This window comes from Schistocerca gregaria, chromosome 1, assembly GCF_023897955.1.
Source record: "Schistocerca gregaria isolate iqSchGreg1 chromosome 1, iqSchGreg1.2, whole genome shotgun sequence".
In the NCBI taxonomy this organism is placed as follows: domain Eukaryota; kingdom Metazoa; phylum Arthropoda; class Insecta; order Orthoptera; family Acrididae; genus Schistocerca; species Schistocerca gregaria.
In genome coordinates this window covers 339,045,496-339,071,158 of record NC_064920.1, presented here as the reverse complement: position 1 = coordinate 339,071,158, position 25,663 = coordinate 339,045,496, and the positions used below count along the sequence as shown (strand labels likewise).

Below are 25,663 nucleotides of genomic sequence, written 5' to 3'. Positions count from 1 at the left end.
CAAACTTATCCATTATCTTTGACAGTACGACATTTCAGTCGATTAGGATTTTTTACCTTGAGATGACTGGGTGTTTGTGATGTCCTCATAATTTTATCATCATTCATGAAAGTGGCAGATTGGACTGAGAAAAGGTTGGGAATTTGTACGGGGGCTGATAACCGCGCAATTGAGCGCCTCACAACCAAAACATCATCATCATCGATTAGGATTTGTGATCTGACGCATGTCCAGCGAGTTACCAAGCGACACTACAAGGTAAACGTGTGATGTATAAAATATAGCCATTCAGGCATCAGGATTGTTTGTGTCCTACAGTCTAGAGTGTTTCAAACGGACTAATCATAGGGTGTATCTCTGCTACAGAATTAGCATTTCAGATTAGCTAGTGGCTACAGTGATATATCTCAGAGATATTTCAACACTAATGTTAGTGGCTTCATCCTTAAAAGAAAACTCAGCGGTGTACCGCCTTACATCACAATCGTTGCTTTGTGATAACCAAGTACATACGAGGTACCAGATTTCTAGGGGACTTCACTGCCGCATGGCATCGATTGGAAAAGCTGAATTTAGGGTCTATCCCATGAATTTGTCAATTAGTTTCACTTTGGAGACGTAACCAAAGTACAAGTATTACGTGTAATTGCGGTTGTTATGATCCAGAAGCAGCGTCGTCTTGTACTCTGATGTCACTTCAGCAGTTTACCTATTGGTGTCCGAGCTCGACAGCAGGTTTTAACTCTAACAAGTTATCAACTGCACGGTCCCACTATTAGTATCACTCCGAGTACCAGGAAAACCTGTTTTCAGGGACCTCTGTTACCACAACTTACTTTTGCGTGTCGCAAACCCTAACGAGCGAGTCCACCAAGATATGGTTACTAAAGATGATACTTAAATGGAGAGACCTCCGCGGTTATCGGGTGTGCGATTGCAAGAGAGTGCCCGTACGTGAAAGCCCCCTCTTCAGCCCGAAGGGAAAGTGACTGTACGTGCGGCAATAGCCTGAATATCGCTACGGGGCGTTGTGTAACATGATACTCCTCGCAGCCAAAGCTAAGGAAAACGAACAACCTTGAAGTGGATATAGCTTAATGTTTCCACAAAGGTGACCGGCCTTTCAAAATAATATATTTTCAACATAATTACTGAACTGTGCACACCAGATCTTCCGGAACTACTTTGATGAACCAGAACATTGTTCGCACCACCCGCTGCGACACTAAGTGCCATGTGGTGACGTTGCAGGCGTTTGATGCGGTAAGGGAAGTTTATAGATGGAGCAGAGAAGAAATGGGAATCATTTTAGTTGCGATACGAGCCGCAAATGGAGAAATGCGCTGAGATAACCAACGCTGAAAACGGCAGATTATTATGTATATGGCCCGGCGACTGGGAACTAGAATCTCGGAAGCAGTCACACTAGTCGGATGGTTGCGAGCTACCGTCGTCAGCAGCTGTGGAAAGTGGGTGGAGGACGGCGAAATCAGGAGGTGGCGACACCCATCATGACAGAATGTGGAGGTTGGAGACTTGCCCGATGTATAAAGCGGGATAGGCGGGCATCTGTGGCAGGCATTATGACAGAGTACAGTGCTGGTACAGGCACAAGTGTTTCGGAGCAAAACATACAGCGCACAGTGTTGAATAAGGGGCACCACAGTAGACGACTACTATGCGCTCCCACGTTGAGCCAACGACTTCGTCAGTTACGATTGCAGTGGGCGCGGGATCACCAAGATTAGACCATGGTTCAGAGGAAAAGCGTGTTGTCGGGTGAATCACGTTTTCTTGTTACAACAGGCCGGTCGATAGTTGTATCTGGTTACACCATTACACAGACTAAACGCTGTTATAAACATGCATCACGCCACAACACAAAGTGGGTGGGAACAGTATTCTGGTTTGGCGGACATTCATCTGGACTTCCATGTGACGTGTAGCAGTAATCGAAAAAACCATGACGCCTGTGGACTACTTGAACAATATCACGTGAATCCCTTCGTATTTGCCGGTCGAGGTGGCCGAGCGGTTCTAGGCGCTACAGCCTGGAACCGCGCGAGCGCTACGGGCACAGGTTCGAATCCTGCCTCGGGCACGGATGTGTGTGATGTCCTTAGGTTAGTTATGTTTAAGTAGTTCTAGGGGACTGATGACCTTAGAAGTTAAGTTTCACAGTGGTTCAAATGGCTCTGAACACTATGGGACTTAACATCTGTGGTCATTAGTCTCCTAGAACATAGAACTACTTAAACCTAACTAACCTAAGGACATCACACACATCCATGCCCGAGGCAGGATTCGAACCTGCGACCGTAGCAGTTGCGCGACTCTGGACTGAGTGCCTAGAACCGCGAGACCACCGCAGTTTCACAGTGCTCAGAGCCATTTCAACCTTCGTGTTTGAGGTCATTCACAAAGGTGACGTCATCTTCGATCAGTATAACTGTTCGTGTCACAATGCCAGTATCGCCCTACACTGTTTTAAGGAAGACGATAGTGAACTCATGTTGATGTCTTGCTCGCCAAATTCCTCTGATGTGAACCCGAAGAAACACACCTGAGACGTATCGGGCGCCAGCTCCGAGCCCACAAACCATCGGTTGGTAATTTATGGGAATTGCTTCACCTATGCGTAGGTACCTGGTGCCATATGCTTTAGAAAAACTACCGAGGACTTGTCGAATACATGCCGTGCAGAATAGCTGTTCTAGTGCGCTGCAGAGGCGGACCAACGCTTTACTTCGTCAGTGTACGTGGGCTCTGAAAGGATAACACAAACAGCCCAGAGAATGTGCCAAACTATCTGTGAACTGTTTGTGTTGTTGTTATTTGTATCAAATGCTCTGGGATCGTTTGGTTGTTGTGTCGTGTTTGTGCGCAGGAAAACTTGTATCTGTAACGCCCCTCAGGATTATTTCTGCTGAGACATGTTCGAAATGAGCATTGTCAGAACAAACAAGAGCATCGACCCAGATAACAAAAATGTAATTTACTCTACTGGTCTAAGTGAAGGTATGGTGTAAGTGCCCGAAACGGTTCATTGAGAAAATATAAATGGTTGACGGAGATAATTGTTTTACGAACAGACTCAGGTTCTGATCTATAGACCGACATGGACTGGTGGAAGTGACGTCATGATGTTGTTGTGGTCTTCAGTTCGAAGACTGGTTTGACACAGCTCCCGTCGCTATTCTGTCCCGTGCACCGTGCAAGCCTCTTCATCTCCGGATAACTACTCAGCCTTCATGTTTTTGAACCCGCTTACTGTATTCATCTCTTCGTCTCAATTTTTACTTCACACATTTTCCTTCAGTACTAAATTGGTGAACACTGGCTGTCTCAGAACGTGTCCGATCAACCGATCGCTTCCTTCAGTTCAGTTGTACCACAAATTTCCTTACTGCCCAATTCTGTTCAGTACCACATCAAAGTTGAGGTGATCTACCCATCTAATCTTCAGAATTCTTTTGTAGCCACACATTTCAAAACCGTCTATCTTTTTGCTGTCGAAACTGTTTATCGTCCACATCTTACTTCTACCGAAATCAAAACTAATGTTTCCTTCGCCGTCTGAAGGTCACATCTTCAGATTTCTCGGTATAAAAAAAATTGTGCTGCTCTAGTCTTGCCAGTGTTTCGATGTAGTTTGTACGGGGGATTCTTTTTTTTTTCAGCCTCCGGTATGGGTCGCGAAATGGAAATCATAGTGAAAACAAAAAAAATGTAATATGCTACTTCTGTAATCGCAGCTCCGACTCAGACGTTTCACGCAGCGCTGTAGCAATTTTCCAATACTATCTTCACGGAAGGCAATTGCCTGTGCTTTCCGCCAATTCCCTTCGCTGGTCTGCAGCTTTGTGTTTGTGCCAAAATCAGTCATAGCCAGTTTCTGTTGGCAAAGAAATGAAAATCGGATGGAACCAAGTCGTGCTGTATGGTTGGTGGTCAAACTTTCGCCGTCGGAAACGCTTTAGGAGTGTCTTTGTTGCACATGCAGTTTGTGGCTGAGGATTGTTTTTTAGTTTAGTTTTAGTTATATCATGATCCGTAGATCATTTTCCCGATTATTTTATCGATATGATATGGAACAGGTCAGATTATATTACTGAAATTTTTAGTCCTACACATGCAAATGCATTTAGAGGTACAATTTTTTAACCATTTATGAAACAGAACCTTGTCCATTGAGTAGGAGGAGTTGTCCAAAAGAAATGATTTTAAGCTAGATTTAAAACTTGATCTGCTACCTGCCAGACACTTTATGTTGTTGGGCAAATGGTCAAAGATTTTTGTTGCTGAATAATGTACTCCTTTTTGCGCAAATGACTGCTTCAATAACGGATAGGAAAGGTCTTTTTTTCCTGTAGTGTTGTACGTATGAACATCACTATTGTTCGCGAATTGAGAAGGATTATATGTAATGAATTTCATTAGCGAATATATGTACTCTGATGGTGCAGTTAAAATACCTAACTGCTTGAAAAGGTGCCTACATGAATGACGTCCTTGGGTGAACACCACTAATTATTCTCACTGCTCTCTTTTGTGCCATCAATACTTTATGTCTAAGTTGTGAGTTACCCCAGAAAACTATTCCATAAGACATTACTGAGTGAAAATATGCAAAATACGTTAGGAGGCTGAACTGTTTATTACCAAGACTAGTGATTATACGAAGAGCGAAAGAAGCTGAACATATTTGTTTGAAAAGCTCAGTAATAAGCTTCTTCCAGTTCAGGTTGTCATGAATGTGAACACCCAAAAATTTGGAGAAATCTACTCTGTTAATTGGGCCCTGTTCATATGCTACATCAGTTGTCGGTATGACTATATTCGGTGTACAGAAAGAAGGACAGGTTATGTGGGCTGTATGAAATCAGGCTGATCCCTACAGGATGCATTTCAGACTCGGCGGTAGACACTTTGATCGAGGCATCTTCTTGTGGCCACAGCGTATTGATAACTGACAAGTGCGAAGTGACGCGACTGACGGACATACTACACTGCGGAATAGAATTAAAGAACAAGGTTTTCGAAACCTCATTACCGCTTCTTCGCAGAAAGGTGCCTACAACCTTCCTCAGTAATAGTGCTAAAGCGTGGCGCCATGCGACGTCACCCTCAGGCTGGGCGACGCTTCAAACAAAAAGGTGTCGTCACACGGGAAAAAAGTTCACACCTCAGAGATTGATGTGAGCTGTAAGGTGTTTAATGACGTCATATTGGCAGTAAATTTCACCACAATTCTGCCAACGCCACCGTGAACGTGTCACACGATGAGAATGTCACAGGCCCTCTTACCCACATCTCACTCCTTCTTTCGGCGTCTCTGTGATAGAGGTCAGAATCGCTACACTCAGTGTTGAAATCACGCCGTTTTCTGATGGATGGCCGAGGAAAACGCTTCAGACGCACCGCCGCTCAGAACCGACACGAAAAGGCTTCAGGGGGTGACATAAAGTGCGTCATCAATCGATGAAACCACGCCATTGTCATACATTTCGCTGTCGGAAACGTTAGTTCGGAGCGCGATAAGCAACAGGAAGATGTTTTTGACATCTTTTGACACTGGTTACTTGCCAGTCCTTCTCTAATGACGTTGTGGGCTGCATCCCCACTGAACATGATCCCATTGCTTTGGAGTGCAGCGCGACCGCAGTTTTTGCTGTCGTGTCAGGATGAGACCATTAGGGACCTTTCAAAACCACTCGACGAAATTTGAAAGTGAACAGAAGCAGTAAAGGGTACTTACCCTTTTTCAACCCTCCTGTTTTCCGCTTTCTGTGGTGTTAGCATGCGGAAATGGAACACTAACATGTGCCTAAATATGATGGCAAAGAGTCCTTTCGTTGGGTACGTTAAAAATGTACCTGTTCGAACTTTCGACACGAAACCAGCCTGGCGTCTACTGTAGTGCCTGACGGTTAGGCAACCCCTTCAACACCGCTGGGTGCGGTTTGCCTACTACGAGGGTCTCTCTAAAAGAAATGCACACAATTTTTTTTTAATCCATTTTTCATTCTACATGTCTGAAAGTTTTACAGTGTCTAGATACATCCATGAGGAACAATATTTTCATTGCTCCATATGATTTCCATCCCTCGCAACTACCTTACGCCATCTTGGAACCAGCGCCTATATACCCGCACGGTAAAATTCTGGACCAACCTGTTGGAGCCACTGTTTGGCAGCGTGCACAAGGGAGTCATCATCTTAAAACCTTTTTCCACGAAGAGAGTCTTTCAGTTTCACAAAGAGATGATAGCCAGATGGAGCCAGGTCAGGACTGTAAAGCGGTTGTTTCAGTGTTGTCCATCCGAGTTTTGTGATCGCTTCCAAGGTTTTTTGGCTGAAATGTGACCGTGCATTGTCGTGCAACAGCGAAACATCGTGCTTTTGCCGATGTGGTCGAACACGACTCAGTCGAGCTTGACGTTTCTTCAGTGTCGTCACATATGCATCAGAATTTATGGTAGTTCCACTTGGCATGATGTCTACTAGCAAGAGTCCTTCGGAATCGAAAAATACCGGAGCCATAACTTTTCCAGCAGAAGTTGTGGTTTTGATTTTTTTTTTTGCTCGGGTGAAATTGCATGGTGCCTTTCCATTGATTGCCTCTTCGTCTCTGGTGAAAAATGACGGAGCCATGTTTCATCACCTGTTACAATTCTTCCAAGAAATTAATCTCCATCATTCTCGCACTGTTCCAAAAGCTCGCTGCATACCGTTTTTCTTGTTTCTTTGTGAGCAACTGTCAATATCCTGGGAACCCATCTGGCACAAACCTTTTTTAACGCCAACACTTTCGGTATTCTGCAAACACTTCCGTCCCCTATCCCAACGTAGCGTGACAATTCGTTCACTGTGATGCGACTGCCAGTAGTCACCGGTTCGTTAACTCTCTGCACATTGTCTGGAGTGTGTGCAGTACGAAGCCTGCCGGTGCGAGGACAATCCTCAATACTGCCGTGCCCGCTTTCATCACGTAACCTGCTTGGCCATCGAGTAACTGTACTGAGATCGCAATCTCCATACACCTTTTTCAACCACTTGTGGATGTTTCCCACTGTCTGGTTTTCACAGCACAGGAATTCTTCGACAGCACGTTGCTTCTGACGAACGTCAAGTGTAGCAGCTATCTTGAAGACATGCTGTGACGACGCCACTCACAGGAACAGGTTGAACTAAGTTTGAAAAAAAGCGGAAAGGATGCATCTACTCACTGTAAAACTTTCGCACATGCAGAATGAAAACTGTATTTTTACAAAAATAGTGTACAATTTCTTTTGGAGTGACTCTCGCATATCTGCGTAAAGTTTCTTCGGATTTTAACTGTAGTTTTAATTTCGCGACCGATTGGCGGTTGGAACAATGTAGCCCCTGTATATTAGGTTTTGGCTTCGGTTGACGTGACGTGGCGTGTGGTGTTGCAGGCGAGAGGAGGAGTCGCGCGCCGGCGGCGATGCTGGACAGCAGCGGGCTGCTGACGCTGCACTACGGGCGGCACGGCGCGGGCGTGCTGGACGAGGTGCGCTCGTGGTGGGACGCGGGCCACGGCGCCGACCTGTCGCTGGTGTGCGACGGCGGGCACGCGCTGCCCGCGCACCGCCTCGTGCTGGCCGCCGCCTCGCCGCTGCTGCGCCGCGCGCTGCGAGACGCGCCGCCGCACTGCCCGGCCGCCGTCTCGCTGCCTGGCGTGCACGCGCGCACCGCCGCCCACCTGCTCACCTTCCTCTACACCGGCGAGGCCTGCGTGCAGGTCCGTACCGACCTCGCCGATGCCACCTTACCACTTGCTGTCTAGCCTGTGCGAGAACAAGGCACAGTTAAGGGAGTTCCATACGCTTCCGTCCTAGGCCCAACACTTTCCTCGAGATATCAGTGACATAGCCGTTAATTAGTTACTTGTTAGCATATCCCGTGACTCATAGTAGCTTTCTTTCGTAATGATGCAGAACTACTCGGTTCACAATTCTAATACATTTTCTCAGTGAAAATATGAGAACACACTATACAGGGTGGTCCACTGATCGTGACCGGGCCAAATATCTCACGAAATAAGCGTCAAACGAAAAAAACTACAGAGAACGAAACGTGTCTAGCTTGAAGGGGGAAACCAGATGGCGCTATGGTTGGCCCGCTAGATGACGCTGCCATAGGTCAAACGGATATCAACTACTTTTAAAAAAATAGGAAACCCCATTTTTTATTACTGTGGTGTGCTTACTGTAAGACCTTCAGTACACGCACCATCAGATTATTTGACTTGTAGTTCTAACGAAGTAGGCAAGTGTCAGCAAAATGTCTCGTGGTCTTATCGTGGCGTGTTTATCTTCTGCCGTTAGGTCAGACGATAGAAATACCACTTGCACGCTTAGAGTAGCAGATTGACGGTGACCAACTTTAAACAGAACTTGATTAATTTTCACACACATTTATTAAAATAATAACAAGCATAAACATTACTTAACTTTGTTCTGGATGCTATTTACAATTGACAATCTGAAGTTCCTTTGGTATTGGTACGTTTGTTAATCTTATTCTCACATATATCTCTGATACTTGACAAAAGTGTCTATACATTTCTCCTCATGGCTATGTACAGGAATACGGTAATCTTATTAGGCGCAGACTGAAACTTGATACAGGCTAAAGTAGACAAATGCAGACTGACTAATCGGAGGCTGTACACTCGTTATAATACCTTGCGCATTCATGTATCACTGCGCGAGTGTGTTCTGCGAGGCGAAAAGGTTCTACGTTAGCAGCAATCTCATTGGCTGCGTTATATATTAATACGCGGATCGGCGGAAGCAAAATTTGGTCCGTCTCTATGGCAGCGCCATCTCATAGTGTGGAGACGGACGAGCGCTGCGCCTACGCTGTTGTGCTTAGCGGGGCGCGCTCTATTGGGAAAGTTGTGTACGCGCTGACTACGCGGAACTATGTACACAACAATTACATACTGGTGTAGTACGTAAAGAAATATGAATGTTTTAGTTGGACCACTTTTTTCGCTTTATGATAGATGGCACTGTAATACTCACAAACACATGGCTCGTAATTTTAGACGAACAATTGGTAACAGGTAGTTTTTTAAAATTAAAATACAGAACATAGGTACGTTTTAACATTTTATTTCGGTTGTTCCAATGTGATACATGTACCTTTGTGAACTTATCATTTCTGAGAGAGAATGCTGTTACAGCGTGATTACCTGTAAATATCACAATAATGCAATAAATGCTCAAAATTATGTCCGTCAACCTCAATGCATTTGGCAATACGTGTAACGACATTCCTTTGAATAACGAGTTGTTCGCCTTCCGTAATGTTCGCACATGCATTAACAATGCGCTGACGCATGTTGTCAGGCGTTGTCGGTGGATCATGGTAGCAAATGTCCTTCAACTTTCCCGACAGAAAGAAATCCGGGGACGACAGTTCCGGTGAACGTGCGAGCCATGGTATGGTGCTTCGACGACCAATCCACCTTTCACGAAATATGCAATTCAATAACACTTCAATCGCACGCGAGCTATGTGCCGGACATCCATCATGTTGGAAGTACATTGCCACTCTGTCATGCAGTGAAACATCTTGTAGTAACATCGGTAGAACATTACGTAGGAAATCTGCATACATTGCACCATTTAGATTGCCATCGATAAAATGGGGGCCAATTATTCTTCCTCCCATAATGCCGCACCATACATTAACCCGCCAAGGTCGCTGATGTTCCACTTGTCGCAGTCATCGTGGATTTTCCGTTGCTCAATAGTGCATATTATGCCGGTTTATGTTACCCCTGTTGGTGAATGACGCTTCGTCGCTAAATAGAACGAATGAAAAAGCTCTGTCATTGTCCCGTAATTTCTCTTGTGCCCAGTAGCAGAACTGTACGTGACGTTCAAAGTCGTCGCCATGCAATTCGTGGTGCGTAGAAATATGGTACGGGTGCAACCGATGTTGATGTACCATTCTCAACACCGACGTTTTTGAGATTTCCGATTCACGCGCCGTTTGTCTGCTAATGGTGTGCGGATTAGCCGCGACAGCACCTAAAACACCTACTTGGGCATCATCATTTGTTGCAGGTCGTGGTTGACGTTCCACATGTGGCTGAACACTTCCTGTTTCCTTAAATAACTTAACTATCCGGCGAACGGTCCGGACACTTGGATGATGTCGACCAGGATACCGAGCAGTATACATAGCACACGCCCGTAGGGCATTTTGATCACAATAGCCATACATCAACACGATAACGACCTTTTCCGCAATTGGTAAACGGATCATTTTAACACTGGTAATGTATCACGAAGCAAATACCGTGCGTACTGGCGGTATGTTACGTGATACCACGTACTTATACGTTTGTGACTATTACAGCGCCATCTATCACAAAGCGAAAAAGTGGTCCAACTAAAACATTCATATTTCTTTACGTACTGCACGAATATGTTATAAAAATGGGGGTTCCTATTTAAAGAAACGCAGCGCCATCTAGCGGGCCAATCATAGCGCCATCTGGTTTCTCCCTTCAATCTAGACGAGTTTCGTTCTTTATAGTTTTCTGTTTTGACACTTATTTCGTGAGATATTTGGCCCGGTTGCTATCAGTGGACCACCCTGTATTTCGCCTTGCTCACTAGATAGTAGAGTTTTGTTAGGCCTGGCTGTCCCAAGGCTGTCAGTAGTTATAATGGAATGTTGTCTACTCCCGGGGCCTTGTTTCGACTTATACAAGCAATTATTCGGCGTAGTATTGATTGATGCAGTATTGGATATCCTGCTGAGTGATATTGTGCCAAATTCCGTCCAATTGGCGCCTTAGTTCGTCAAAATCCCGAGCTGATTGGAGGGCTCCGTCCATAACGCTACAATCGTTGTCAATTGGGGAGAGATCCGACTACCATGCTGGCAAAGGTAGGATTTGGCAAACACGAAGACAAGTAATAAAAAGTAGGAACTCTCGCCATGTGCGGGCGGGTATTACCTTTCTGAAAGGTGTGCCCGGGAAGGCTTGTCATGAAGGCCAGCAAAACGGGCCGTAGAATATCTCGACGTACCGTTGTGCTGTAAGGGTTCCGCGGATGACAATCAAATACGTTCTGCTATGAAATGAAATGGCACCCCAGACCACCATTCCTGGTTTCCGAGCCGTATGGCGAACTACAGTCAAGCTGGTACCCCACAACAGTCGGGAGCGTCTCTGGACACGTCTGCAGCCTGTAATCATATTGATTTGAGTGATGAGTCGCGCTAGGAACTGGGGCCCGACGGCAAGAGAAGTCGTTTCTGGAGACCGCCACTGACAGCTGTGGGAAGCCTACCTGACTCTCGACCGCCGTACTGCCCGCCAACCAGGATTGATGATCTGGAGTGCCATTTTCTTTTTTATCGCAGGACCCCTTTGGTTCTCATCTGCAGCACCTTTACAACACAGACTATATTCTACGTCCCGTTTTGTTGCCCTTGAAGACAAGCCATCCTGGGCTTACATTTCAGTAAGATAATTCTAGACTGCACACGGCCAGAGTTTCTACTGCTTGTCTTCAAGCTTGCCGAGTCCTAGCTAGACCAGCAAGGTCGCCGAATCTCTCTCCCCCCCCCCCCCCCCCCCCCAATTGAGAACGTTTGGAGCATTATGGGTAGGGCGTTTCAATTAGCTCGGGATTTTGACGATGTAACGCGCCAGTTGGACAGAATTTGGCACGATCTTCCACAGAAGGACATACAGCAACTCTATCACTGATGCCAGGACGAGTATCTGCTTGTGTAAGGGCCAGGAGTGGACCTACGCTTACTGACTTTCTCAATTTGCGTAGCTCTTCCCCCTGAATAAATAATTCCTGTTTTCTGAAATTATAAACATTTGTTTGCCTGTACATGTACCTGACACCTATCTGCTTCCGTCCCATCTAGATAATTCCTTCATAGTTCGTCGACCTTATTATTTTTTTTTTTTAATGAAGTGTGTTTACGCCCAGACCCGACTCATTCTATACCTCGATATTGTCTCTGTTTCAGGCGGGTGACATTGCCAGCCTTCAGGAACTAATTACTTTACTCGAAATAAAATCGGACTTCGTCCACGAAGAGAAAAAGGCGGAAGAAGATGGCGCCAGAATTGAGGAAGCCGGCTGCTCCTCCGCTACTCGGAGGCGGACGTCGGGCTCGAGTCCTGCCCCTGCGGCCGCACCTGCGGTCGCTGACTCCCCCCAGGGAAGTCCCGACAGCGACGCGGGGGTGGCGACGGCGGCCGTCGCGGCGGAGGCGGCAGCGGCGCCGCCGCCGCCTCCACTCCTCCCTGCTACCGAGAGCGGGCCGCAGCTCCCCGGCGCTGCGCAGGTAGCCATAAAGCAGGAGCTGCACTCGGACACGGACGCGGAGGAGGATGCCAACGCCGAAGACGCCGATGCCGAGGGAGAGGGCGAGGACTCGGCGGCGCAGGCGGGCAGCGGCGGGCGCACCGACAGCGAGGACGAGAGTCGCGAGGGGTACGGCGTAGCCGGGGGCGGCGCGGCGCCGACACCACCGGCGGGCGGCATCCCGCAGCGGCGCCGCAGCTCGCTCAACCCCGTCAACCTGTCTCTGGCCGACGCTGAGCGCGCACATTCGCGCAGCCCACTGCGCAACTCCAGGTCCTCCGAATCGGCTCCAGACGCGGACAGAGAGCCCGGCGAGGGCGAAGGCGAGGGCGACAGCCGTGGGGCTGACGAAACGGACAGCAGGGACGGCGTGCCAGAGGTTAGCTGCGGCGCCGACCGTAATATTGCATTATTTCGCTAGTTTCTTTTATTCCCATCTCTTTCCACATTTCATCTACTGCCACAGTTGGTACAACGTGTCTTTGTATAAGTCCCTGCTCTGTGTTACCTGAATTTTTCCAGCGTTACTGAATGTTCAAACAACTTAGGGGAACGCAACCAAATTACACCATCGACAGTCTCCAGTATTTCCACAAATAAAAAGCTCATCATTTTCCAGGATTACTTCGCATGGCAACTGAAGATCTCAGTGAGATGAGCTACAGAAACCAGGAAACAAAAAGTGAGGATATACAGAAAAACACACACACACACACACACACACACACACACACACACACACACACACACACAAACGCACACGCACACAGATATATGTAAAGAAGTACCATACAAATAATGTTAACCAACAACAGTTGTGCCAGTAGCGTCTGTCTGTCTGCTGTTAAATGTAATGAACTAGTACTGCAGAGACGTAGTTTCTAAATGCTGCATTAGTTTCCAAATCAAGGGAACTCTCCCAAAAACACTGCTCGAAATGTGGATACTGAGTCATTTTGAAATATTTATAATGATGACATTGATATCTATTAATTTCTTCGTACTTGTTTTCCACACGTTCAAAATATGCTGTCCAGTCACATTAATGTGACTATCTGTCAAAAGCCCGAGTAACTGCCATTTTAGGCAAGGACCACTGTGAGACATGCAGGGAGAGAGTCAATGAGTTCTGGAAAGCACTGACTGGGATATCAGTGCTGTGGCCAGCTGTCCCACAAATTCTCAATTGCATTTAAACCCAGAGAGTTTGGTGGCCATTGGAGGGCGGTAAACTCATGCTGGTGCTCTTTGAAACATGCACGTACACTGTGAGCTGCGTGACATGATAGCGATGCCCTACTAGTAGATACCATTGTGCCAAGGAAAAAATAAAAAACATGTGTGGGTGATATTTTCCCCAAGTATAGGTGCTTACTTGTGTTGATCCACAATGCCTTCCACAATGGTGAAATCACTCAGAGAATGCCTTGAAAACATTCCCCAGACTGTAACACAAGTAGGGTGTTTGCTTTCCAATGTATGAAACATTTGAAAGCAAACACACTTGCCATCGACCATCTGCCTGGTGGAGCATAAAACATGATTCATCCGAAAAGGCCAGCTGTCACCACTCAGTGGATGTCCAGTTGGTGTACTGACATGCAAATTCCAGCTTTGTCTCTGATGAACAGTGGTCAGCACAGATCCGTGAACTGGGCAGCTACTGCAGAGGCCTGTATGCAGCGGTGTTCACCTTAATGGTCCCATGATACACTGCAGTTGCCTAAACACTGGTTTTGGATACTGCCATTTTGCCATGCATAGTATACTGTAACCATAGGTGAATAGTTTAAAAACTTAGCCATTTTGGAAGTGCTTCCAACCTTGGTCCAAAAGCCAATTATATGTGCTTTTGAACATCAGATAAATCATTCTGTTTCCACATTACTTTAATGATTGCATTGTTTTCCCTCCATAGTTTTCACTGCTGGTGGTGCCACCTACTGTCAACTGTGAGTGATTATTGCATATTGATGTCAAACATAGGGTGTGGTCACCTGAATGTGACTGGATCATGTAAATTAAGCATAATCGTGCGGTGAATGTGAATATATGAAAACAGGCAAATGAGGAAACATTGCGGCTAGTGCAACTGAGTGTAATTTATAACAATCTGATGCCTTTGTATAGGAGAACACATGGAAACAATGTAGAAGTCATAAAACTGACCACTGAAGATGATTTAAACAAAGCAAAATGTGTTTGGTCCAAATAAGACAATAATGTAATCCCAAAAGATGGCATAACTCTCATACTACCTGTAAAACTCTGACTAAGAAGGGAACTCTCAAAAATAAAAAGACCACATGTATCATTTTGTTGTTAACTTCTCAAATACCCTGTGCTAATAATAAAATGAATGGTCACTTAGGTTTAGTCTTGCACGAAGTGTGGTAGAATATTGTCACACTGCAATATTTCTCTCCTTGCAGTCACATACAAAATCTTTACCATGGTCCTTGGATGATACGTTATGAGACAGCTGGACAATCAGTTGGGGTAATGTCAAGGAGGTTTCACAACACCAAGATTCAATATTGAACAAATACAAAACCTCAAGACCATCCTCCATTAAGTAGGAAATAAGGCAGACAGTATGTAGGTAATTTCATAGACTTCCAAAAAAGCCATGCAGATTTGTGAAAAGAACCGTTCTCTTTCGAATACTGAGAAATAAAAGAAAGAAAGAAAGAAACAGAAAAACAGTAAGTTGGTGCAGGCCTCTCTGCACAATAACAACACCAAAGGGAATATCCCAATCAATACAGAGATAAGGCAAGAGTTAGCTAGCTGCATGTCACATAGATCATTTGAATGATTCTTTTATTGAATAGTGTGAAGCCACTCATATACAGAGTGAGTCACCTAACATTACAGCTGGAAACACCTCCCAAACCACAACAAACATGGAATAACCAATTCCGCGGACCAAAAGTGAGGAGACGGGCTGTTCTTTGATTAAAGACAATTTGGTGGCTTCAGTTGAAGCTAGGATTCATGAAAACAGGCACTTTACAATGACAGGTCTTTCAAACAAATTTCCTGACATATTGAGATCAGTGCTTTACAATATTGTTTCTGGACAACTAAAGTTTAGGATTCTGTGCTCCCGTTGGGTCTCGAAACTCCTAACAGAGGACCACAAAAACCAAAGATTTGAGTGTGCGATGAAGTTCTTGACTCGTTATCACTATAGAAGGTGACAGCTTCTTGAGGCAGATCGTAACTGGAGACAAAACATGGGTTTTTCATATCACACCTGAATCGAAGCAACAGAGCATGGAATGGAGACACACACTTGCCTGTAAAGGTGAAGGCCAAACAGACTCTGTCCCAGCACAAAATCATGGCATCAGTGTTTAGGGATAGGCATGGTTTTTTGTTGGTCGACTTCATGCAACAAGGAACCACTATCAATGCAGAAGCATACTGTCAAACCCTAAGAAAGCTACACAGAGCGATTCAAAACAAAATACGCAGCATGCTGACAAAGGGAATTGTCATTCCCCATGACAATGCAAGACATCACCTGCAGTTCAGGCCCATGATTTATTGGAAAGTTTTGGCTGGGAAGTTTCAGACCACCCATGCTACAGTTCTGATCTTGCACTGAGCGATCTGTTCCTCCAACTCAGTGGCAGCTGTTACAATGATGATGACGACGTGGAAACGACAGTGAACTCTTGGTTATTGGAGCAAGTGACAAGTTTTTATGACGAGGGTATTTTAAAATTGGTTGAGAGGTATGATACATGTTTGAACAAACTTGGCAACTATGTCAGAAAATAGAGTGAAGTATGTACTTTCTGAAAATGAAGTTACTTTTTTGAAATAACCTTTTGTTGTGTACTTATGTTCAAATGGACCTTACTAAAAAACACACCTTGTATTTGACCAGTGAAAGCATATATAGCATTTTCTCTTAAAAAGTCTTTCTGAAAACCGAACTGATATTTTGTTAGTAACTTGGTTTTTATAAATATGTGATGCTACTCTTGAATACATTCCTTTTTTAAGAATTTTGGACAAAGCTGTCAGAAGTAGTTTTTGGCAGTTGTTTTTGATTTTGAGTAAAATATGTTGACAATACATTTCGCCGATTTGCAACCATTCATTCTGCTTATGTGCTCACAAAATTGAAGTCACTGTTTGTGCATCATGTCTGTGCATTTTTCTATTTAAGAATACTTTTGTTGTTTTAACTTTTTGTGTCAGTCCTATTTTTAACTATTTGAACCGATTACATTGCAAAAGATCTTTCCATCTTTTCTTCCTTATTTTCCTGAAACAGCTGTCAGATATGTTAAAACACTCAAATGCGTATAGACACAATGCTTTTATTACAGAATTGTAATGATTAATTCAAGTATTTATGGAAAATACCTTTTGTAAACTGTTTTGTGTGTCTTGTAGAACTATTTCCATTTGTCTGGCACTTATTTTCAAGGTTTCTTTATCTGGCCAATGGTCTGTAATCTGTTCATTCAAATATTTAAAGCTATCCAACACTTAAATGTCACAAGTCTGGTGTTTAACGTGGTTGTAGGGTCCTAGATATTTGACTACCGTATATCTATGTTTTTTTTGAAAATATTTTCAAGCCAGTTGGCTCTGCTACTTCTTTCAGCGTATTAATTTCTTCTGTTACTGTTTCAAAATATTCTTTCATTATGACTATGTTATCTACAAAAACTAGATTGTTTATTTTCACCCCACTCTTTTTGGTCTTATCCTCTAAAGGTTCAAAAAAGTCCAAGATTTTGATTCCATGTAAATTTTGTATCCTTTGCCCCAATACATATCATTTGGAGGATTGCGTGTGTCACAGCTATTCAATAACCCTTATTAGTTTTACATCAACTTCTATTTCTGCCAGTATGTTAAGTAATGTAATAGGGTCAATGATGTTTTATGCCTTGTTAAAAGCTATGTACATTGATATGTATTGTCCTCCTCTGGGCAAAACAAAACTGGCCAAGAAATTATCTACAGTAAAATTGACATGGATTGAACATTGTTAATAAACATCATAAAAAATGTTGGAAATGATGACCATTGACATTGGTTCAGTGCTGCACTCAATTTTCAGACTGAGACACACACATAACAGCTCTGCCTGAGGAGTAGCAGCAACAACATTTTCAGTGTTCTGATGTAGCTCTTGCAGTCTGTGAGGGTTATTTGAGCACACATGACCCTTCATTTGTAAATTACACAGGGAAAAAGTTCAGATGATCAAGGTGGTCAGGAGATTGCACTGCCTCTGCTGATTGTTTTCTCCTTACTCAACATCACATGCACTCATGACAAGGTTATCAAGGCAATGAACGCTGTTGCTCCACTTTGCTGAAAATTTCCATACAGTCGATTGTCTCTCGTGATGTGACTCTCATTTGGGATGAATAGTTTTTGGACATACCAGTTTGGTAACACATTGTGTTACAATGTGCCATCAGACATTATGCAGTAAACAACAATGGCCCTTCCAAGTACTGATGGGGATTTTTCTTTTCCATATAAGTCAATATTTACAATAAGAACTCCAAAACTGCACACATTTATAATACAGTAAAGGCACCAGAACAGTCCAACATCATTCTAAAACTGTTGGGCTACATGAAAACCAAACTTGATAATGGAAATTATTTCCAGAAATACGTCATGCAGTAAATAAAAAAAGGAAAATTGTTATTGATAGCAGAGTTTTTTGTAACAAACATAACTGTCACATCTGTTCTATTGGTGACAAACCTTTTTGGAATCCTATTTGATATCTTCCCAGTTTACACTTGACTTGTTGTTATACTTGTTTTTAGATTAGTCATACTAGTATCTTGTAGGCTAATAGGTTGTTACTACTACTATTATTCTTATTATAATTATATTATGCACAGCTTATCTTTTTCTCCCAAGTTCTACCAGAAATTACCTTAACAGCTAAATAAAGGAGTTCCTTTCCTGTGCAGATGCCGTGCAAGAGACGCCCGAGCAGTGCCCCAGCCCAGCCACAGGAGAACTCCAGAGACAGATTAAATGAAAGTGAGATACGTCAGCAGACAGTCCAGCACACGATCCTGCACCACCACCACCAACATCACCACCACCAACAGCCGCAGCACCATCAGGACTACAAGAGGCAGCTGCTGGTGGCGGCACAGCGTGTCAAACGGAAGCAGATGTTTGGGGACGTCTATAGTGACCCGGATGTAGATGTCAGGGTGGCAGCCGACGATGATGCGCCACTCATCCGCACGTCGCCTGAGAACTATGTGGTGACCCCTCACCGCAAGCGCCGGCCAGGTTTTCACAACTCGCCAGCGCAGAACCCACCCTTCGTGCCACTGTGCCCATCCTACCTGGATGACGTGCCGCACCACAGGCACCTGCACAGCAGCCCCAGCCCACGCCTGCTGCCCGCACACCCACCCCCACCGCCACCCTATCTACCTGCTCCACCCCCGACAGCTGTCGCTGCTCCCGATCGCTCATCTCCGGGGCCTGATGACAAGTATCACCACCACCAGCAACAACATCACCACCACCACCACCAGCAGCGGCACCATCACCACCATCACCACACCCACCAGCAGGCAGCACCACCACCACAGCCGCCGCCACCCCCTGGTGGAGGGCAGCAGCCACTGGATCTGGTGCCACGTGGGGAGGTCCCGCACTGGAGCTCGTGGTCTCTGGTAGCCGCAGGTGCGGGCGCCGCGGCAACAGCAGCAGTAGACGATGGGAGTGGCACACCTGGAGGTGGCACCGCAGGTTTTGTGTCTGCACTGGCAGCAGCAGCAGCTCGCTCTGCTGGGGGTGGCTGTGGTACTGGTGCTGGCACTGGGGCTACAGCAGACAGTGAGTCAGGCACCACGGCATCTGCCGCAGCAGCCGATGTCAAGCCTGTGGTTGCATCGAACAACAAAGTGGTCGCTGTGCGTGAGTATCGCTGCCAGTACTGTGGCAAGCAGTTTGGTATGAGCTGGAACCTAAAGACACATTTGCGAGTGCACACTGGAGAGAAGCCGTTTGCTTGTCGTCTGTGTGTTGCTATGTTCAAGCAGAAGGCTCACCTCCTCAAGCATTTGTGTTCTGTGCATAGGAATGTCATCAACGAAGGTGGTGAAGGCCGTTTCAGTTGCTGTTTCTGCCAGATGTCATTTGAAACACTACAAGAGCTCATACGACACTTGTCAGGACCACACAATAACTTGCTGTTGAGCAAAAACCTCCACGGATAGGATGTGTCGCATCCTGTGCTCCACTAGTCACCATTTGTGGTGGGCTACTGCTTCTTATGTTCAGAGTGATATGATACAGGGTAAATTAATAAGCAGTGCGGAGCAAATTACAACTGTTTTCATACTTACCTGTGAATGTACCACATTGCGCTGAAGATTACTGCTTTCACAGTTGAAGCTGCAGTTTTGTAAAAATGTTTTTGTCACTTAGATTACTTTCTGGTGAGTTTATGAGAGGGAACATGAGAATTAAGGGAAAACAAACAGAAAAACATTAGTAAACATGGACAATGGTTCTTATAATCATTTATTTAAAAATATTGATGCCTGTCTTCAAGACAACTGCTAATTGTGTGTGATTTATTTTTTTTCTTAAAAATGATAAATTAGCACCAACTTGCTAACCAAAATTCTGCATTAGAAATTTAAGGAACAGATTAAGGAGTAAGAGTATGAGCCTCCAGTTTCCTAAAATCAAATTCATGTAGGAGAGTGGCAGGAGGACTTTGGAGCCCCTTAATTTCTAAAACTGCTTGTCTCTTGAAATACTCACTCTATCAGATTTACAAATATTGATTTGTAGTATTTATTTGCATTTTTCTTCTATGGGACCAAAAACATTTTAGCTTTGGGCTGAACAAAATAAAGCATTAGGATACAGGATCCCAATGCAGTCTTTTCAGGCACACATTCACATGAGATAGCGGGACTGTATTCATAGAACCGTATGATTTTCTCAGTGTTCTATTAGTGATATGCCAAAGATGGCAGGACTCCAAACAAATGCATTTGATAAATTAGCCTAGCTTTTGCACTGATTGTGCATCATAAATTACTTGGCTCACATGAAAAGTATTGGTTGGAAAAGTAAAGCAACAATCTTTGTGTTATTTGTTCATGTTGCCAATAGCTAAAGCCAGAAAACTGTAAGTTGTTGAGAAACTACACAACTACATATAAAACAAGGTAGTTCCTTATATTGTATAGTCAACTTTATAATGCATGAAGAATCAACAATAAAATAACATTTTGCCTCTCTGTTTGTCACTATGGACTACAATAACACATAGGCTATAAGCAAATGTTGCATAGCATATGAAATTCAAGGATTTGAATAACAGCTGTTTCTCACGTGATTGGGTCCTCAGATCTTACAATGTGATGCATGTTACATGACACTCAAAATCTGATCAGCAGCTACTGCTTGAAATGATAACTTATTCTTTATGGTTTTGTACCTGTTTAGTAAATGAAAAGTGCCTTGTGATTCTTCAGTTTCTCCCAGCATACTTCATGATGAAAGAGTTCACCCCTGAACTCTTTCATCGAGAAGTGCCTTAATTCTAAATGTAATGTTCCATACTATTAGATGTATGTATAAGTGCAGTGTATTACTATGATGGCTGTGTTGATTACCTCAGTAGTTTCCGAAACCAATATTTTATTCTGTATCATATAGGACTGAATTCAGAAAGCACAGGATGCGATTATTAATATAAATTGGTGCCCTAGTGCCCCTAAAGAACAATTGAAGATGTTGTTTGAATTGTGCATAGTGTCACACTCAAAGAAAATATTTTATAGTGTTCAGTACCCCGTACTGATAATTTATACCTCATTTTCAGTCTACAAGAACTTATATTTCACCCAATGAATAATTTATATCATGTGAATAGACAGTACAACATGATTTGAACTCAGCGAAAGAGTGAATTATCTTGTTAAATTGTTAAGAAAATGTTGTTATGTTAGATGTTCTAATGTTTTTCTTGTGGGATTATTTTAGAAAACTTGCTTTCTTAGGAGAATAGTGACATAAAGGTAAAGACTGCATGCAGCTTAGCCTCTAAAGGTAACTCATTTAGCTTTGTAGCACCAATGGACTAATAACACTTAAAGTGTTCTGATCAAGGATACATCGCAAATGATGGCTACCACACTTTTACATGGCCAGATTTTAAAGTTTCATCTATAAAATTAGTTTTAAACTGAGTTTTCATTTCTTTTCTTTCTTTAGTTTTGTCCTTTTGCCAGTACTGTGAATAATAGCATATACTTTTTAGCTGTGTACGTAATAGTAACATGAGAGCACTCTTGTGTACATCATTTTCTCTTGACAACCTATTGTGTTCAGCTGAATCTGCACTTAAACTATCACTGCCATTTCTACCAGAAGATAAACTTGACAGGTTTTCTCACTCTTAAATAGTCTTAGCAAACATTAATTTATGAAATTGTAAATGAAAAAAATTATTTCATACTTCAGAATAGTGTACTGTTTCTCTTATTGTTCTAATTTTTCTTGGTGAAGGTTAGTGAATAAGGTACAAGTGATGAACTATTTATAATGTATTCTTGAAATAATGAGTGCAAAATAAGTGGCCTTTACCATAAAAAAATATTTTTAAGAAGAACATTTTTAGACTCGCTGTTAAAATAATTACCTAAATCAGAAATGGTAAAGTGCCTTCAAGTAGTCAATGAAACAAAAACTGTCATAAATTATTACTGATGAAATTTATGATTGAAAAATGTTTGTTGAAAGATGCTGATAATGTGAATGAGTGTTATTGATTGACAAAGTATTCTTTTTTTTAAAAAAAAAAGCAAGTGAATTTTTCTTCTGATACAAAACAAAGAAATAAATGCTGCCATAAAGCAACAAACTTTAAAAAATCAGGTTTTTAAATTCAAATTTTTATTTTTAGTGAATCAAAAAATTCAATGTCATCTCTCTATTTTTATTTGCTACTGTTAAGTGATAATTCACCATCACATTACATGGAAGGCAGCTTAATGTAATGTCAAACTGGCTTCAGTTTCAAGTTCACCCACAGCCTCCCTGCAATATAAATTTTTCAAAACACCTGACTTTTTATGCATAGGTATTCTTTTGGTTCAGCATCAATAATTATATTACAAGCTTTCTGCTTCTTGGTGTTTTTGTGGCAGCATTCTGTTTCTATCTCTGTTTTTTTAGTTTTTCCTGAATGTTAATGCTGTAAATAAAACTTACATGATGTCACTTAGGAGTAATGTAGTAGCGAGTCATTGTCAACAGGTAGTTTGCAACTTCATTTCAGCCTTGCAATGAAAGCTGTTTTGCTTTTCAAAGAAATTAATTTCCTTCTTTGAGTCTGAAAACTGAGGAAACATTCTGTTTTACTTAAAGTGAGATCAGTTTCTAGAGAAATAGTTTTCATAATTGAGAACTTGTTGATTTTCCTTTCACTTTGTTCTTATTTTAGGTAGTGTGGAATCAATGAACAGAAAACTCCCACCGATTGGATTCCATTACTACTGCATATGCATCACAGTGCAGCAAGGCTAATCTGATCTCTTCTGTTATTTGCAGTTGATCTAATGAGGAAATAATGAATTGGCAATGTTCCAAAATTATTATTACTGTTATTATTTAAATCTGGATACCTGTAGGGTCTCAGGCTCTCTCATAATTAAAGATTTAAGTTGATTCAACAACATTTTTACCTGTTGACATCAATATTGACAAACATGTTTGGACCAACCCTGATCATGTGGCTGGTGCAAAACATATCATGTTACAAATGTATATTTCATTTGCACCAAAGATTTTAGTTTTAATAAAATTATTGTAAAATGTACATATTTTTACAGTGGACTATCTGCACAAATTGCTATTAATAATGTAACATTCTGAACTTAATGCAGAGAATAAGGTGACATTTTACTGAAGCTGTTTCTTATGCAGCAGTGAATTAGAACAGATACCCTGAAAATTTTTAGCTGGTACATTGACAGATTCTCTAATACTGAAACAACCAGATGCTTACAGTAATTCACAGGATACACTTCCTCTCTCAGAAGAAATAAACAATCTCTTTTTTCCTTTATTGCTCACTTTTTCAACAGTGTGAATTGCAAAATCTTTAAGGATCAACTCATCTTACAAACTGAGAATTGATGGTCTTTTCTTTTCTTTGACATTCTTTCCTGTAACTTATATTAGGTGATGAGTAGTATGCAACATGTTTTGAAAGTCAAGGAGCCGCAGTTTTTGTACCTGCAGAGGTAATGTAAGAACTACTTTCAGTGGTTTCATTATGCTGTACTTTGATGACTCCATAATGAATGTTATGAAGAATTCTTGAACTTGTGACATTAAGAGGAAGTATTTTAAGCAGAATGCAAGTCCGGGTCTTTTATGTGGTTTCTCCTACGGGCGTACAAATGCAATGAAAGCTGTTGCTGGTTGCCTTTATTACCCAAGTAAGTCACAGAACAGGAAGCAGAAATATTCTGAAATATGGAAGGGCTGTATTAATGGTGCCAATTATTGGTTGATGAAGATGGAAAATAATATTGTCTCTGTTCATTTGTTCAGTGATTCATTCATATGCCTTGTTCTGCAAATCCCATCTTGAAGGAAAGCCTTCAGGGCTATAGAGTGAGTGAAATCTTACATTAATAAGCAGAAGCAACCACAGAATCACAGAATGCTAGTTCTGTAGGTAGCATAAGTGTGAATTTGTGACCCTGACAGAGAGAGAGAGAGAGAGAGAGAGAGAGAGAGAGATCTTATCATTAATACAAATTTCAATGCTAATTTTTTTTTTCTTTGTGAAATTTTTGGAGTCTTACATGATCTCAGTGGTAGTTTGAGAAAATATTGGGGACTCATTATGAAACAATTCCAAATAATTATATAATTTTTTCATTACTACTTCTGTGGTATTAGCTGGTCTCTTCATGTCCCACTCTATTTGTGAGCATATGTTGCTTTATTAGTGCAGTTGCCCATGTGCCTAATAAACAAAACCAAATTTTCCATCATTCAGCAACCTTTTATTTTGAAACATTACAGCTTACCATACTATCTGTCATGAATCATGTATGGAAGATATGGTCAATAGTTATCACAATGAAAAAGATGCAGGTATTTCAAATTGGTGTTTACTGTTTGCTTCAAAGTGTACGGAAGTTTAAATAAATGGAGAAAGTGGATATATTTCTTGTTGCACACTGTTCACTCTATTTTTTTCTTTATTCTTGTACCCACCTGCCTTCATAATATAGTGGTGGAATTTTTTAGAATTTTCTCATTCTTGACCACTTAGCATTATGCAGAACATCCAGTGAACCTCTGGAAATTAATAAACTTGGAAAAAATAATTCAGTCACCAAGGAGGATGCATTTTTCTGCTTTAAGGGAAACAATGAGTAGGCCTGCTTGGAACTAAAAGAATGAATGCAATGAAAATTTTGTTGTTTGATATTTCGCTTTGTCATTGGCTTACTTTATATATAACACCATCAGGGGTTAAGTGTTGTGAGGTGAGCTGGCACTTAAATACGCTTCTGAATGTTCATGAAATAAGCTAGTGATGATGATCTGATTGCATTAGTACTGTATACATATTTGAAATGATAGTTGTAATGTCAGAAATTATCTTTTAATGAAGTTTCCATCATCCTGAAATAATGACAGAAACAAAGAAGGCAAAATTTATTTTTATTACAACAATTAAAGCAGTCTTTTATAAGACATTTTTATAATATGTTACAAATGAGAAATGTTCCATATCAGCAATCAGTTTCATGACTGAGATAAAAAATTAAATGGATCTATTTTTTGTAAGTATAAAAAAAACAGTAAAATTTGAACTTTATTCTGAATAAGACAACTTAAGCAGTAAAGATTTTTGTGTTTCACAGTACAACTTAAATCAGTGATTAATATTTATTTAATGTATATCTAATGCTTAGTGTTATACTTTTGGTTGTAAATAAATTCCATGAACATGTTCTCTTTGTAAATATTGTATGTACAGGATGATGAATGTAAAATAAAACAGAAGCTGTTGCACTTTGAGCTGCTTTTAATTACAGTAACTTTTGTTTCCTTTGTGAGACCTCATGGCATCTAATTATCATTGTTCAAGTTATTAAATAGCTCCTTACGGCTCCAGTGAAATTTTTATTGCCTACAGTTGCTATCTTAGTCCATGATCGATCCAACACATTTAAAACATTATTTTACTACATTTAAATGCTACTCTCTTTATT

The 25,663-nt window shown here is 42.2% G+C and overlaps 1 protein-coding gene across 2 annotated transcripts in view; it reads left to right on the top strand.

The window, feature by feature from the left end:
• Positions 1-25,469, top strand: part of LOC126344374 (transcription factor Ken 1-like) — a 197,187-nt gene extending 171,718 nt beyond the window's left edge. For both annotated transcript variants that reach the window (XM_050002016.1, XM_050002015.1), the window contains 3 exons: positions 7,440-7,765; positions 12,040-12,759; positions 18,347-25,469. In XM_050002016.1, the coding sequence (XP_049857973.1) occupies positions 7,469-7,765; positions 12,040-12,759; positions 18,347-19,618 (2,289 nt within the window). In that variant the 5' untranslated portion in view covers positions 7,440-7,468 and the 3' untranslated portion in view covers positions 19,619-25,469. The remainder of the gene's footprint in view (positions 1-7,439; positions 7,766-12,039; positions 12,760-18,346) is intronic.
• Positions 25,470-25,663: the final 194 nt, after the last annotated feature.